This window comes from Salminus brasiliensis, chromosome 9 (genome assembly GCF_030463535.1).
Source record: "Salminus brasiliensis chromosome 9, fSalBra1.hap2, whole genome shotgun sequence".
In the NCBI taxonomy this organism is placed as follows: domain Eukaryota; kingdom Metazoa; phylum Chordata; class Actinopteri; order Characiformes; family Bryconidae; genus Salminus; species Salminus brasiliensis.
In genome coordinates, this window is record NC_132886.1 from 27,523,513 (window position 1) to 27,541,086 (window position 17,574).

At 39.5% G+C, this 17,574-nt stretch overlaps 1 protein-coding gene and 1 long non-coding RNA gene across 2 annotated transcripts; both read right to left on the reverse strand.

Annotated features, from left to right (window-relative positions):
• Window positions 1-2,373: 2,373 nt before the first annotated feature.
• Window positions 2,374-4,441, reverse strand: LOC140562452 (uncharacterized). The gene is made up of 3 exons (XR_011980155.1): window positions 4,372-4,441; window positions 4,224-4,277; window positions 2,374-2,922 (listed from the first exon to the last, which is right to left on the reverse strand). It is a non-coding gene; the product is annotated as an uncharacterized lncRNA (long non-coding RNA).
• A 243-nt stretch (window positions 4,442-4,684) lies between these two features.
• On the reverse strand, window positions 4,685-14,194 carry LOC140562765 (leukocyte immunoglobulin-like receptor subfamily A member 3). The gene is made up of 8 exons (XM_072688625.1): window positions 13,966-14,194; window positions 11,090-11,415; window positions 8,421-8,580; window positions 7,677-7,949; window positions 7,255-7,505; window positions 5,900-6,164; window positions 5,462-5,731; window positions 4,685-4,800 (listed from the first exon to the last, which is right to left on the reverse strand). Exons 1-8 carry the CDS (start codon window positions 14,192-14,194, stop codon window positions 4,685-4,687), a joined length of 1,890 nt encoding a protein of 629 aa, XP_072544726.1.
• Between the last annotated feature and the right edge of the window lie 3,380 nt (window positions 14,195-17,574).

The following is a 17,574-nucleotide window of genomic DNA, read 5'->3' on the forward strand; positions in this document are numbered from 1 at the left end:
GCCCTCTATGTTTCCCTATTCCCTAGAGACAAAGAGACACCAATGTGTGTCTGTGTCTCTCCCCTTAAAAAGCCCTTTGCCTCCCTCTTGTGGCTGAAGGTGGCCTGGGCTTGAGCCAGCCCTTACAAATGCATAAATAATTTTTAGTGAACCCCTTTACAACATCTAGTCACACTCTCAAATAGGTAGACATATCATTATCTTACAATGTCTTCAAACAAGAGATGTCTTCATGATATTAAACAGATGTTAACATATATATATATATATAACATATATATATATATATATATATATATATATATATATATATATATATATATATATATAATAAACAGCCCAGTAAAAGAAAAAGATTTGTTGGACAGATAAAACCAAGATTAACTTGAGTACAGAGAAGGAAAAGATCTGAGCACATCACATCATCTGTTAGTCATGAGTACAGCAGGGGTATATATGGTGCCAACTGGTGTTTCCTCATGATGTAACTGTTAATAGAAGTATTGAATGAATTCTGAAGTCTGTAGAGCTGTACTATTTGTTTAAACTCAGTAAAATGCTGATGGGATGACGATTCACACAATAACAACTCAGAACATACAGCGAAAGCATCCCATGAGCTTCTTAAGACAGAGAATGTCACCTGACCTTAATTGAATGAGTATGTTCTTCACTTCCTGAAGACCAAATATAGGCAGAACCCATTGATCGCAATACCACAAGCATGCAGTAATTGAAGCTGACTGCTTTAAAGGCATGACAAAGCATCTTGAGGGAAAACTCAGAATTATGTTATGTTTATACAATCCAGACTGCAATAATTATTAATTATAATATATATATATAATTTAAATATTCCTTATATTAACAAATTAACAATTTGTGTACAGCAGAATGATTCTCTTATGTTTGGTAAAAAGTGTGACACATTTTAAAGCACAACTTTAATAAGTTTATGAAATGTTTATAAATTTAGAAGAGGTATGTGTTTTCAAACCAGATTCAGTAACATGAGAGTGATATCAGGGTCAGGGTACTGCCCTCCCTGCTTCCCTCATGGTTGAAAATCGTAGACAAAGTGTCTAAAGTGTCAAAAATGAGTCAAAGTCCTTACTGACTGCACTTCACCGAGGAAAAAATGATCGAGCGCCCACTAGAGTGTCTAAATTATGAGGATTTGCCTGAAAAGCTGATCATGTGTCTAAAGAAAAGGGTGATGTTATGAAGTGTCCTGTATGCCGTCTGTACTTGACAGTCCCAAAGGAAAGGGAATAAAATGTGATGCAGTGCTGTAAAGGGTGTCCCTACATTGTGGAATTCCTAATGGAAAATTTGATGTGGTGCTTTATAGGTGCCCTCATAACTGAATAGACACAGTTGTCTTCATACAGATGTCTTCAAACCCCATGAAGTACTCTCTCAGATCCCCCTCCAAGTGAGAAACATGATGAAGTGCCCTTGCAATGGAAATAAATAACCCACTGAAGAAAATGAAATGTGCCTTACATTGTCTCCTACAACGTGTCCCCTTGGGCAGGCTTTGGACTTGCTAAATGACATATAACCAAATATTAAGTTTACTGTGTGTTTTGTCTTTGGCCCTATGTTGATTTGGAAAAGTAAACTGAACATGTGCACCACATTCTTGATTGCTGATGTATGCTGTCACTCATTCTGTCCCAGAAAAAGAACAGTTCAAAGAAATGACTAAACTAAAGCTGCCTGACCATGATGAGTGTAAAACTTCTGACCACAACTGTATATTGCTGTTGTGCTTGCCCTACAGACACAGTAAACTTTCAAGGATAATAAATCACTGGTTGAAGAGTTCCCTAATTGGGGGATCCTGAATGGTAAACCCATAAGTGGTACATGAGTGTCTGGTTTCACATCCTGTTACAAGTAGCTTGGGTTTCTTTTTCACACAGAGAGCAAGAAGTTACTGACCATCACTTATGTTCACTAAACCACAGTTTCTGTAAATTGGCACTTGAAGAAAGTAAAACCCTGTTTATGAATACAGAACAGAATATGCTGTGGTAAGAAGCAGATATTTATTCATGATAATTCCAGGCTTCATCAAACATGAAAAAAATACAGCTATTTATTATATTGTGCAGCACTGTTAAATCTAGGTAAAGATAAAACGTATTATAAGCTTTATTTAATGAAGAAACAGCTTAATTCTAAACAAATATCTAATCAAGATCATCCAATAAATAAAGAATGAGAAATTCAGAAATATGCATTTTATAAACTACCACTAAAATATTATTAAATAATTAGTCATAAAGACAATAATACAAAATACTTTAACCACTAAAACTAAATAATAATAAAATATATAATTAGTATAAAAAAAATAGATCAAAAGAATACCTGATGTTGACAGTGGTCATATTTCTGGACTTTTCCTTTACTATAATGACTACATAATAATGTTAACGATAAAGTTTAAGATACTGCTGTGCTCAAACTAATATAAATGTAAATGGTTTGAAAGAATTAGACATTTTACATTCCATTTTCCACACATTATAAATAATTTCATCTGGCCTATACATTTAGATAATTCATATAAAACACACCAGATCACAGAGCATGAGAGCACTCCACACTCCAATCTATATAGAATTACAGCCTCACTGACTCTTCAGTGGAGTTCAGAACTTCTGATTATTCCTCAGCTCTTGAGTCAGTGCTGCTTTTGAATGGTTCAGTTACAGATGTGTAAATAAGACCCTTTCCCTTCATCAGGGTAAAATACCAGCATAATAACTATTACTAAAATAATTAAAAAGAAATACTGTATTAAAGACAATTCAGACACATGTAAATCTACTCAGATGCTGTCTGCTTCTGTCTGCACTCCTGAAAGCTTTAATCAGGATCACAGCAACAACACAGGCCTTCTTCATGGACCTGTAAGAGAAGAGGCATTATTAATGGGATATTTGTGTAGATTTGATGAAGCTCAGTCTACAAACAATTTTAGTCAAGGTTAAAGTAAACAAGGGCTTGAAGAAACATATGTATCGTTTGATTCGCTTTGAACCGAAACGTAGACAGAGATATATCAGTAGACTGACTTTAGGGACAGGTATATACACCATATTCTGCATTGAGGAATTGTAGCATTCTTTTAAGAGATGATGTCTGGTGAAATCATCATCATAGTCAACTCTAAGTGCTGTTATGGTGAACGACAGCTCTATAAACGCTGAGAGCTTAAGAACATAAACATTTGTCTTTATTTGCAAAACTCACTGCCAAGTTTCAGACTGCCTCTGGGACAGGTGCAGTGAGAGTCTGTATAAAAGTAGACTAGTTCTGAGAGACGCAGTAGACATCAAGTGGCTTTTAAAATTTACCTGTGTAATTAACTCACACTGAAAATACCCTTCACTTTATGCATTACTGTTTTCACAATCTAATTCTTCTCCAGGTTAAAAAAAGGCTAATCACTTTACATCACTTCACATCACCCTCCCTCAGCAACAGAAACAGATATAGCAACCCCATCAAATGTCTCCACCTAAATCTTATATTAAAAAATCCTCCTTTAAAAATGGTGGAGGGGCTTGGATAGTGTTAATCGGGTCACCAGCAGAAGATATACCACATTTTACTTGTAACACTATGGGAAAACATTGATAATTTTGGCAGAATTGTTAGAGCCGTGGGGCCTGGTGTAGTATACTGTATTTTCATCCCCTGCAGTGCCCCTGACTATCAGTAGAAAGGAAAAGACACAAGCATCTATACTGTCTCTGTATTTCCATCCTGGTACTTTTCTCTTCTTTTATTGTCTTTGTTAATGAATGTATGTTTAAACTATAAGAAACAAATCTGTGTTTCAATGGTTTTAATGCAGTCAAATGTCTTCCCTGAGTGGTGGAATTATCTGAAACTAAGGGGAGGATTTACATAAAAAAAATAATCTGTAGGATATAGACCTCAACACCCCAGACTGTGATATGTAATTTCTTAATTCTCTGTATCATTATGTAACGTATTTTAATTTTTCTTAAATAGTGACACAATAACTTATTATCTACTAAAGAGTATTATTAGATCCTAGCACAGCATCATCTTCAGATACTAAAAAACTAAATCACAAAACACCTTCCTTCCTTCACTGATTCATTCATTTAGTGTGATCTGCTGTGTTTCTGCACTCAGTCTTCTTAAATGCAGTATAAAATGTAGGAGGTAAAGCTTACCGTTACTGTGATGTGATTGAATCTGGGAATATGTCACATCGTTTGGTCGTGTCACTGTATCATCAAACACAGAAATACGTTTAGACTTTCCTACCAAAGCTAATTTCATAGAAAACAGGCTTCTGTTTAACAGAGATGTATTTCTTACCATTTCCTCTGGGTTTCTTGTTAGTACCCATAACTTGTGCATAAGTTACATCCATTGGCCGGGATGCAGAATCATCTACAGAAAAAACAACAGCACGCCAGTCAATTACAGATATCATCTGATCATGAAAACTGTGGTAACATTAAGTGCTGGTGGGTTTGTTGGTAATATAAAGTCTGCAGTGATGTTTGTGGTGAAACTGATACACACTGCTCCTCTAAAATGCCAATAAGAACAAACACACTGCAGGTTACAGTAATATTTTCTCTACAAGCAGGTGCGTTTAATCACAATCCACTACACATAAAGAGCTTCATTTCAGACCTTTATTCTTCTTATAACACCAAACCAGGCACAGTGTGATAATCAGCAAAACCATTAAACTGCACCCCACTGCCACTCCTACTGTTACAAACATGGATCCAGAATCTGAGATTGAGGAAAGAAAGAGACACGAAATTAAATTAAACATATTTGTTCATTTTTACAGATAAAAGTGTTTCATATAGATTCAGAAACCAAATAATCAAGTTTATTAGGATAACTGAAAAAATGTGAGAGTTTAAGAGACATGTGAGATGATGCTGATGTGGGTGGGGTAAAACTTCAGACACTAAACTAAACTTATTTTGTTTTTTTAAAGTGGTGTAAAAACACAGTTGTGGTCAAGTGTAGCAGAACCATTATTATGTGTGTATTGTGGTGTCAGTCTAAAAGAAGATGAGGATGCATTTGTCTTGCCTGAAAGGAGCTCCTAATTTTTAAGCAGAGAAAAATAATTTAATTGAATCGAAATGTGAATCAAACAGGCACTGATTCACTGAGACTCACTGAGCATGAATCTTCTGAAATCTTCATGAAACTTCTACAGTCCCTGAACTTAAACATGTACTTCTTGGCACCATGCCAAATGCTGTGTGAAGGTGTTTCAGGGCTTTTCACCAATCATCTGGGGCTTGAGCCCCTTAAGCCACCCAACCCCCCTCCAGTGCACCGCCACTGTACATGATAATGTTCCTGCAGCAGTGATGCACCTCTACTCTTTTAACTGTTAATGGTAGAAATAATGTGGGGAAGACGACACACTCACCTGATACAGTCAGTCTAACAGCAGCACTGATCTCTGAGTAGCGCGGCTCTGTTGACCGTCTTCCCTTACAGGTATAATTTCCTTCATGAGACCCATCAACATTAGAGATTTCATAGTTCTTCCTCCATTGAGCTTCACTGAGAGGATCATTATTCTTAAACCACTCGTAACTCCAGACTCCTCCACTTTCTATGTCACATGTGAGAGTGACTCTCTCTCTGATGAACACACGCTCAGCTGGCTGCACTTTCACTGTAGGCTTTGGTCTCTCTGTTCAAAGATCATAAAGACTTTAGAAAGGTAGAAACTCTGTGTGAAGAAGGTGTTTCTCGTAAGAAGATCCAGAATTCAAAATCCTTCTGGAATAATTGATCAACATTTTTACTCTCATTCTGAAATGAAGTCGTTTGTAGAAAGAAAACAGAAATCATGACCAACCTCTTACTGTAATCCTGACTGGAGCACTGTAGTGTGAGACGTAGTCTCCTCTGAGTGCTATACACTGATACACTCCTGTTCCTGTATCAGACACTGTTATACTGAGTGTGTTGGTGTCTTTATATTCAGTCAGAGGATTTAACTGCTGAGAGTCTTTGTACCAGCTAAACCTCCATCCAGTCAGTGAGATCTGCAGATCACAGGTCAGAGTAAGTGTGTCTCCAGTGTAGACAGTGGTGTGAGGATCCACCCTCAGTGTTGGTTTGGGTTTTTCTGTGGAGATGAAATGATGAAGAGATCAGAGCTGATTCAGCTTTAGAATAGAAGCAGTAGTTTGATCAGGTTAAGAACTTGCTGTGTTTTGGCAGAAAGATTACAGTAGTTGGACTTTCCTACAACGTTGCTGTAGATAAAGTGTCTTAAAATGAGTTAGCATTTTAAAATAATGAGACAGTCTCTCAGATCAAGGAGGTTTTATCTGAAATCAAGGAGAAATCATGTCAGAACATGGAGAAAGCAACTCAAGGAGCAGTAGTTTAACATACTAAGAACATGCTGAGTCTTATGAGACATTGTGTTTCAGCATTTGACTTGGTGACTTTAAAACCTGGCATTTCTGCAAAAGCTAATATTTGTATTTATAAAGTTTTCAGTCATATGTGAGATTGTTTATACTGCAACCTCCTGACTGAATAATCAGACAGTAGGGATGAACAACTTTTATGAATTTTATATGAATTTTAATTATTTTCATTTTAATAATTATTTTTAAATTCTTGCTGGTGTAACTTTGTTTTTCTGTTTCATAAGTAAAATATTGAATCCTGGTTAAAATGCCACCAAATCAATACCAAACAATAAAGCAGATCTCCGTTAGATTCAGTAAGAAGCTCCAGAACAGTGTGAGACAGCAGTCAATGAATCAGAAAGAAACACTAGTAAACTTAGTCAGTAGTAAACTATTCTCCACAGCTCTCTTTACCACTTTCTCCCATCTATTACTGATGTTTCTCCAGCTCTCGCTCTCACCTCACCAATCTTCCACATAAACACCTCCTCTAACTGCATCTTCTACTTTCAGTCTGTGAATAAACTCTAACTGAAGTTTCAGCTCAAAGGATCATCACAGTGTCTTTTCTCACACAGTCATTGTTAAGGAGAGCAGCTCTCTGACCTCACTGAGCTTTCTGAGATACTGTGTGTTGTAAAAAGAAGTGTGCTGATCCTCCTCTATCACTTCTTAAGCTGATGTACAAGATGTTTCTGCAGCAGTAAAGCACCTCTACTCTTTTAACTGTTAATGGTAGAAATAATGTGGGGAAGACGACACACTCACCTGATACAGTCAGTCTAACAGCAGCACTGATCTCTGAGTAGCGCGGCTCTGTTGACCGTCTTCCCTTACAGGTATAATCACCTTCATGAGACCCATCAACATTAGAGATTTCATAGTTTTTCCTCCGTTGAGCTTCACTGAGAGGATCATTATTCTTAAACCACTCGTAACTCCAGACTCCTCCACTTTCTATGTCACATGTGAGAGTGACTCTCTCTCTGATGAACACACGCTCAGCTGGCTGCACTTTCATTGTAGCCTTTGGTCTCTCTGTTCAAAGATCATAAAGACTTTAGAAAGGTAGAAACTGAAGAATGTGAAGAATGTGTTTCTCGTAAGAAGATCCAGAATTCAAAATCCTTCTGGAATAACTGATCAACATTTTTACTCTCATTCTGAAATGAAGTCGTTTGTAGAAAGAAAACAGAGATCATGACCAACCTCTTACTGTAATCCTGACTGGAGCACTGTAGTGTGAGACGTAGTCTCCTCTGAGTGCTACACACTGATACTCTGCTGTTCCTGTATCAGACGCTGTTATACTGAGTGTGTTGGTGTCCTTATATTCAGTCATAGGTTTTAACTGCTGAGAGACTTTGTACCACGTAAACCTCCATCCAGTGAGTGAGATCTGCAGATCACAGGTCAGAGTAAGTGTGTCTCCAGTGTAGACAGTGGTGTGAGGATCCACCCTCGGTGTTGGTTTGGGTTTTTCTGTGGAGATGAAATGATGAAGAGATCAGAGTTGATTCAGCTTTAGAATAGAAGCAGTAGTTTGATCAGGATAAGAACTTGCTGTGTTTTGGCAGAAAGATTACAGTAGTTGGACTTTCCTACAACACTGCTGTAGGTAAAGTGTCTTAAAATGAGTTAGCATTTTAAAATAATGAGACAGTCTCTCAGATCAAAGAGGTTTTATCTGAAATCAAGGAGAAATCATGTCAGAACATGAGACCAACATGAGACCAATGGCCGAGTAATTGGTAGTTGAAGTCTGCCAGTGCTCAGGAGGCGGCAAAAGAGTTTGGGTTCACAACCATTCAGGACACATGCATTCTGGGTCTGTTCTTCCTAAAAGTGGTAGATGCTATCGTGGACATCAAGTACTGCACCATCAGGCTTGGAGGGACCACTTTTCCACTGGTGATTGACACGGGACTGGTGAGCAACTCCATGGCGACCAACCGCATGCTATGATGCTCTGCATCTGGAGGAGCTGAACATGTAGCGCCAGGCTTGGGTGGGGGAACTCTGGCTGTCCTGGGTATACCACACACAGCTCCAGTGGGGAAGGGCGGCACTGCATGGGCTGTGGCAGCACAACAAAGTGGAAGCCATCAAGGAACTGTGGCAACAGAGCAGCAAAGGCTTGATAGCAGAGCAGACCAAATTCACAGACTGTGGGGGCTTTTGGATTAGTTTCGTGGCATGTTCACAGCCAGCAAAGCAAAGTGCATGAACACAGACCTAGTAAAACACACAATCGACGCTGTGATATAGTTGCAGTCTTCCACAAAAAAAAATTGTGAGGGACAAAATGTGTGAAATGGCAGCCGCTGGAATTATTGAGTCATCTTGCAGTCTGTGGGCCATGCCACGCTAGTGCAGAAGAAAAAAGGTGACTGGCGGATCTTCATAGATTACCAGCGTTTGAATGCAATGACGAAGGTGGACTCATCCTTTACCACGTAACGATGACACACTGAACTGAGTGGAGGAGTCAAGCTGGTTTAGCTTGCTGAATCTACGCAGTGGATACTGGCATGTGCTTCTGGCCCCTGAGGTGAAAGAAAAGATTTGTTTATCTTCAGTAAGGGGCTATGGCATTTGAATGTGATGGCCTTCAGGCTTTGCATTGCACTGTGCATATTCCAGCGTCTGATAAGGCGAGTGCTTGGTGGTTGCCCCTGAACTCAGTGTGTGGTTTATTGGGATGACGTGTTGGACTTTAGAAGGGCACTGGACATGATGCAGAAAGTATTGGGCACTTTCCACGCAGCCCGCCTAAAGCTGCACTCTTAAAAGTGTACACTGTTGCAACAGTCGGTTCTGTTCCTTGGCCACACAGTAAGTAGCAAAGGCGTGGCAACAGACCTGTCAAAAGGTGGAGCCGGTGCAGTGCTGGCCAACGTCCACTAATGTTGAACAGAGTTTCCTGGAATTCACTTCTTACTAATGCCGCTTAAATCAGGGGATTCGCCCACAGTTACACCTGCTCACATCAAAAGGTGTCCCGTTCCAGTGGACGCCAGCACAGGAGGAAACATTCCAAAGGCTACGTAATGCTCTTGTCACGTCCCCAATCCTGGCGCTTCCAAGGCATAAGGGAAAATTCATGGTAGTTGGTGATGCCAGCAACTTGGGTATTGTCCCATGCCACGCTCACCACCCAGCTAGCTATGCTCACCATACAACACCAGACCAACTGGGACCTGCCTCTGCCCTTTGTCCTGTTGGTGTGTCAGTCAGCAGTGCAGCGGCCCTCCGGGTTCACACCAGCATGGATTTGTTGTTTTTTGTTGTTTCGTTTGGCGACCTGATGGGGTCTAACAGGAATCTGGGTGCGATCTCTGCACATACCAGCACTGCCAGCCTGCCTCCCCCCTCACTCCCCGACTCCACAGCCTAGAGGACTTTAACTGTGAACATGCACTTCTTGAGCTTCTGGGACGTGATCAGACCACCTTTGTTATTGGTGGCCTGGCCAGTTATGCTATGCTGTTACGCATTAGCTTCACTAATTGTTGACAGAGCGGTTGTCCTTTTACTGAAGAGCTGAAATGCTTCTTAAAGCCAAAATATTGAGAGAGTTTCTGACCATTTTTTAAAAAGACTTTTTTTTTGTGAAAAACTTTTAAACACAAGATTTCAGCAATTCTGCATTTTAAAAGTTTTGCAGATTGTTTTTACTACACATTTCTGACTGAATAATCAGACAGTAACATTGGAGAACTAATTTAGATTGCCTTTTATTATTGTTAATATACATTTTTATGTACATATGAGACTGTTGTTTGCATATGTACATATGTACAAGGGAAATATTGAATACTGGATAAAAAGCCACCAAATTTTTACCAACCATTAAAGTAGATCTCTGTTAGAGTCAGTCAGAACAGTGTGAGACAGGAGTCAGTGAAGCAGGAAGAAACACTAATAAACTTAAAGCCAGTAGTAAACCATCTAATTCTATCACCACACACACATCTTTTGTCCTGCACATAAACATGTTCTTATTGGCACCATGCCTAATACCAGGCATGGGTTAGAGGAGAATAAAGCCCCCAGCATTGAGCTGTGGAGCAGTGGAACTGTGTTATCTGGAATGACTATGTTCCATCCAAAACCTTCAGGATGAGTTGGGGATAAGGTGGGGTGGTGATTATCCAACATCCTGACCTCACTAAAAATAATTTAGTTATTTAAAGGTGAAAGTTTAGGGATCCTGTAGGGTCTAATGTCTTATAGCTAACACTGAAAGCTGGAAATAAACGGTAGGAGCAAGTTATGATATTATACTGATCTAATTATGAGTTTAATAGATGTTCACATATTAATTCAGGAACATGTCTTTGTTAAAGTGTTTTATTTGAGTCTGCTTCTCCTCTAAAAGACACATTCTTGTCTTTGGTGAAACTAAAGCAGCAACACAAAACCCAGTTAAACACCAGCTTTCCAACCATAGCTTCTACTGTATCTCCTCACACTGTAAGACCAACTCACCTAGTAAACCCGAGCATTTTGACCTCACTGAGCTTTCTGAGATACTGTGTGTTGTAAAGAGAAGTGTGCTGATCCTCCTCTATCACTTCTTAAGCTGATGTACAGGATGATGTTCTGCAGCAGTAAAGCACCTCTACTCTTTTAACTGTTAATGGTAGAAATAATGTGGGGAAGACGACACACTCACCTGATACAGTCAGTCTAACAGCAGCACTGATCTCTGAGTAGCGCGGCTCTGTTGACTGTCTTCCCTTACAGGTATAATTTCCTTCATGAGACCCATCAGCATTAGAGATTTCATAGTTCTTCCTCCATTGAGCTTCACTGAGAGGATCATTATTCTTAAACCACTCATAACTCCAGACTCCTCCACTTTCTATGTCACATGTGAGAGTGACTCTCTCTCTGATGAACACACGCTCAGCTGGCTGCACTTTGACTGTAGGCTTTGGTCTCTCTGTTCAAAGATCATAAAGACTTTAGAAAGGTAGAAACTCTGGACTGCTAGAGACTGGGTTTGAACCAGCAACCCACTAACCCAAGGGGCAATGTACTGCGATGTACTCCAAGAAGTGGTGGGGGAAAAAGGGAACGGCAAACAAAGGAGACACACAAAAAGATGGACTCAAACAAAGGGAGAACAATAAACATCAAACAGGGTCAAACAAAAGACTGAAAAGAAGGCTGTAACAAATTTTCATTTCACAGAAATTAATAAGCTTAAAGGCAGTGAGCTGAGGCACACATTAACTAACACATTAAACACAAAGTCTCTGCCCCTAAATCAAGAATCTACTTGACGTTTCTTTTCTCTCTTTTCTTTTTCTTAGTTTTCTTTTGGTTTTCTCTTTACCGGTTTACCATCTGCTCCTCTAAAAAGGTGCAGCACTGAGCCACTTGTTTGGGAGAGCTTTTATGCAGAGCCCAGCAGGTGTTTTCTGATCAGCTGTAATTAGCTCTGGGGCTTTTGGGAAATGGAGTTTCCAGAGCTGCTCCCAGCTGCTATTTTACTACTACATTAGGACTGTAGCTGTAGTGCAAGACTAAAGAAGGAAAACTTCTTAACTTTGCATAATTATTACAAGGCATCGTCCACTTTCTGGTCCTAATTAAGCCACATCTTAGTAATCATGTGGCCCTGCATTGGAAAATAGGTCACTGTGTCTCACTGAAGGGAGAGCAAAACAAGGAGAAGGGGGAAAATGCCTTGCGAATCTTGCTAAGCAGTAGATGCAGCTACATGACTGAATTGTTACATTTAGAGGGGTTACAGATAGATTAAGAGCCACAAACTGAAAAACAACCAATATAGTATATCTCAGTTTATTTCAGTGAGAAGCTCCAGAACAGTGTGAGTAGGTAGATGTATCCGTACTCTTAGTCGCCAAATCTTTTTACCACTTAGTGTTATTGTTGTTAAAAACTCAGGCTTATAGGTGTGGATGTAACATGTTACGATAAACTGTAAGAGTTCTAATTTCTTACTAAAAATTTAGATAGCACAGAATAAAATCTTTTTACATCAACTTTCTGTAAAGCTTCTAAAGTAAGCTTGTAAAGTTTTTGCACAGGAAAAAGATAGTATACCACCATAGTATACTATTTTTGATGAACAAAGATTCTATAGTCAAGACATTTGTGAAAAGAAAGCAGAAACAAAAATTACGAACCTCTTACTGTAATCTTGACTAGATTACTGTGGTATGAGTCGTATGATCCTTTGAATGCTTGACACAGATACTCTGTTGTTCCTGAATCAGACGCTGTTATACTGAGTGTGTTGGGGCCTAACTCTCTCAGAGATTCTAACTGCTGATAGACTTTGTACCACGTAAACTTCCATCCAGTGAGTGAACTCTGCAGATCACAGGTCAGAGTAAGTGTGTCTCCAGTGTAGACAGTGGTGTGAGGATCCACCCTCAGTGTTGGTTTGGGTTGTTCTGTTGAGATGAAATGATGAAGAGATCAGAGCTGATTTTACTTTTACAATATAAACAGTAGTTTACTATGTCTCTCTCTCTCACACACACACACACACACACACACACACAGTGTTTAATGAGCTGTATGTGCAATGCATGTGAGAACTAACACAATCACATACACATATGACAGTAAAAAAAAAGTTTAAATATGTGTATAATAAACTATACAGTGGATTGGGGGAAGTTGTACAGGTAAATCTACATGAATGTAAATGAAGCAATCCAGTAAAAGCAGATGTAGCTGTTCACCTTGAGCTTGTCCACAGTAGAGTACAGTCAGCACTACAGTATGGAAAGAAACAGAGGACATGATGCATTAGTGTGAAGTATTAGCTGTTCTCAGTTGAAGGGGGTTAAAAAGCCGGTTACTGTCGGAGATGGCTGTTTGATTAAAGGTTGAAATTTTTTTGTCTGGCTCAAAAAAAAATTAAAACACTGCTGCTCCTCCCTCTGAACATTTAAGTAATTAGAGGACAAACATGCCTCAGGCTACTAGAAGTAAAACATTTTTGTTTGCCAACACTACTACTAAAACTGGACTGTTTACCACCCCCACTGCTATGATTATGCTAATTACCACATGAAGGGCACTGTTTGTATGTGTATAACCAACTTGCAGCAAGAGGGGTCACATTGTAGAAACTGTTTATTATGTTGATCACCAAAGTGAGGTTTGGATAGTTCTTCCACTAAATTAATGCATTGATTACTATAACAGCCCAGTTGATGGGTAATGGGAAAAAGTCCACATTGGCTACTTCGAAGATCACAAGGAAAACAAAAACTAAAAATGAAAGGACCTCCCCTTAAGAAAAATTACGAGAAAAAGGAAAGACAGACTCCTGCCTCTGAGCTCACATACACCCACACACACACACACACACAACGCAAAAACACATCACGCTCGAGAGAAAGAGCGTGTCTCCTATCCAGGGAACATGGGCAGAGTGAAATTCACAGATTCCCAGAGGGTATTATGTGCGTACTCTGCCAAAATTAGTTGGTCAAACCAACTAATTTACGTCCTAGAAGGAGAGGAGGAGGCCAGACAGCGGAGGGCACCAGGCCACACGACAGCAGCTGACCACTATGAGGACACCCGAGAAGGGCCAGAGACAGTGGGTGGGCCACAAAGAACTCTGGAGTCTCCGACACTCTGCACACTACACCTCTCCTTGAGACGGCAATCAACCCATTTAGCCAACTCAATGAACTAATCGAGGGAGGCAGGAGGGTCATCCATGAGGCCATGGTGGAAGGCAGAAACAAGGGCACTGACATTCCCCTCAGCCAGTAGCATGTGGAATGGCGTAATCAGCCACCTGTGCAGTTCATTTATTTAAGTAAGGATACTACCCCTTTTTGGAGGGTATTATTTTATGGTGAGTGTAACAGATGGTGAATGTCTTAAGTCAATACAAGATTGGTGCTTGGTGAGACTGTAGCGGGGCTCGAACTCCCAACCCTGGAAATGGGAGCCCAGTGCCCTTCCACTAAATATAAAAATATATAAACACTGTTTAAAAGCTATATAGAAAAAGGGCAGGAAAACAAACATAGGAAACACCAGGAGTGGTGTGCACTGAAACAAAGGACAATCTAAACCCCTTTTTAACTCAAACTAGCTTCTTTTTCTAGTTTTCAGCTGTTAAAACTAACTTTTTAAACTCTTTTCAACTTAAACTCTCTTTTTTTTTACTTCAGCTTTTCATCACTGTTCACAACTTAGAACCACTGTTACCATTCACCCCTCTACAAAGGTGCAACAGGTGAAGTGTGTTTGGCTGGGTGTATTTATACCATGCCACACAGGTGGGTCTGGTCAGCGTTGATTACCGCTTGGGATTCTGGGGCTTGGAGTTCTTTGCTCCAGCTCCACCAGCTTTCCTACTGTGCTGGCCAGGCCCCCTGCTGGTGGCTGACGGTACACGCTGCCTTCTTACATCACCAATCTTTTTCCCTGGCGCAGGTGCAGGTCATGGGACCCCGCTTTCTCACCACGAGTGGGGTTGGTGCTCTCACACCTAGGTGGCCTAGGCTAACGTCCTACCAGTGAGGGGAGAGATAATATACTCCACCTTTGCATGCTCTGACAGAAAGCAGAAGGGCTGCTACTCAAAAGCCAGTGAGCACTGAAGGTGTAGTATCACCTTATCCCATATGGCGCAATACATACATTCCTTTTTTTAACATAGACACAAGTATTTTTTCTAATCACTTTCATAGGTGTTTTCATATAGTCAGTCATGGTGACCTAACAGCATATAAATATCATTTACAGTACTGCAGAACTTGATGATGAATTGCTGAGCATTAGCATAAACACAGAACACTGAAGAAATGTATAAGTAATACAACTGCATTTTCTTGTAAATACATTAGGACGCTCCCACATTTATTACTATTTAAAGTAAAGTCTACAATTATTTAACAAATGACAAAAATTATTAAAACATTGTTAGAAGGGATTCTGGAAAAGCCTTTCATTTGAACCAGTAGTTTGATTTGCTCAGATGGGTGTCATCTTAACTTTTATGTAACTTAAGTTTTAATATGAATTATTTTGAACTATATTGTCAGAAGTATTCACTTGCCTGCCTTCGAACACATATGTACTTGATTGACATCCCATTCTTAATTAAATCCATAAAATTTAATATCATGTTGGGCAACCCTTTGCAGCTATATATAGCAGCTTTAACTCTTCTGGGAAGGCTTTACACAAGGTTTAGGAGTGTGTTTATGGATATTTTTGACCATTCTTCTAGAAGCGCATTTGTGAAGTCAGATACTGGTGTTGGACGAGAAGGGCTGGCTCGCAGTCTCTGCTCTAATTCACCCCAAAGGTGTTTTTGGATTTTGTATGGTAAATTCAGTAAACAGTAATTGTGTTTTAGAATGTGCAGAAGTGTCTTTGAACATACACTATATAGACAAAAGTATTGGGACACCTGCTGATTCATTGTTTCCTTCAAAATCGAAGGTATTAAAAAGAGTTTATCCTTTTGTGGAAGCATTTGTTGATATTTAGTCCATATAAAGTCAGTTTTCTAAACTAAATGCCAGGAATTGCTAACGTAATGTGATCGGATTGTTCTATTGGCATGAAAATGAAGGAATACTATTAATATATAAATAGAATTTGGCTTGTCAAACAATTTATTTACGATGAATTTACTTATTTTACAAAAACATGAAATGTGCGCAACAATAATGTTTTTGGCACATTCAGAAAATAAACAGGAATTGTGTCTAAACACACACACACACACACACACACACACACACATATATATATATATATATATATATATATATATATATATATAATGTAAAATTAATGTAAATAATGTACAATTAAAATAAAAATATATACAAACCGGATTCCAAAAAAGTTGGGACACTAAACAAATTGTGAATAAAAACTGAATGCAATGATGTGGAGATGGCAAATGTCAATATTTTATTCGTAATAAAACATAGATGACAGATCAAAAGTTTAATCTGAGTAAATGTAATATTTTAAAGGAGAAATATGTTGATTCAAAATTTCATGGTGTCAACAAATCCCAAAAAGTTGGGACAAGTAGCAATAAGTGGCTGGAAAAAGGAAATTGAGCATATAACGAACAGCTGGAAGACCAATTAACAATAATTAGGTCAATTGACAACATGATTGGGTATAAAAAGAGCTTCTCAGAGTGTCAGTGTCTCTCTGAAGCCAAGATGGTAAGAGGATCACCAATTCCACCATTGTTGCGCAGAAAGATAGTGCAGCAATACCAGAATGGTGTTACCCAGCGTAAAATAGCAAAGACTTTTAAGTTATCATCATCAACCGTGCATAACATCATCAAAAGATTCAGAGAATCTGGAACAATCGCTGTGCGTAAGGGTCAAGGCCGTAAAACTCTACTGGATGCTCGTGATCTCCGGGCCCTTAAACGTCACTGCACCTCAAACAGGAATGCCACTGTCAAGGAAATAACAGAATGGGCTCAGAAATACTTCCAGAAATCATTGTCAGTTAACACAATCCACCGTGCCATCCGCCGTTGCCAGCTGAAACTCTACAGTGCAAAGAGGAAGCCATTTCTAAGCAAGCTCCACAAGCTCAGACGTTTGCACTGGGCCAGGGGTCTTTTAAAATTGAGTGTGGCAAAATGGAAGACTGTTCTGTGGTCAGATGATGCAGATGACTCCACTCTGGTGGGCCTCATAGCCAACGGTGATGAGTCTGCTTACTGAAAGGAAATTGAGCAGCTGGTGTCCTGGTGCAGCAACAACCACATGCTGCTAAAAACAGAAAAGACTGTAGAGATAGTGGTGGACTTCCGACGCAATCCACCCCCCCTTCCCCCCCTCCACATTAACAACACTGCAGTATCCATGGTGGAGTCACTCAAGTTCCTGGGCACCACCATCTCCAGAGACTTGAAATGGGAGAAAAACACCATCTCTATCATCAAGAAAGCTCAACAACGAATGTTCTTCTTAAGACAGCTCAAGAAATTCAACCTGCCACAGACCCTGATGATCCAGTTCTACACAGCGATCATCGAGTCCATTCTCACAGCCTCCATAATTATCTGGTTTGGTTCCTCCACTTCACAAGAAAGAACCAAACTCCA

Excerpts from the sequence above, each read along its gene's own strand:
- LOC140562765 (XM_072688625.1), bottom strand. The coding sequence starts at position 14,194 with ATGGCCTCATGGATGACCCTCCTGCCTCCCTCGATTAGTTCATTGAGT. Across the intron at positions 7,506-7,676 it reads AGTCAGGATTACAGTAAGAG|AGAGACCAAAGGCTACAATG; the intron begins GTTGGTCATGAT and ends ATCTTTGAACAG. Across the intron at positions 5,732-5,899 it reads AGTCAGGATTACAGTAAGAG|AGAGACCAAAGCCTACAGTG; the intron begins GTTGGTCATGAT and ends ATCTTTGAACAG.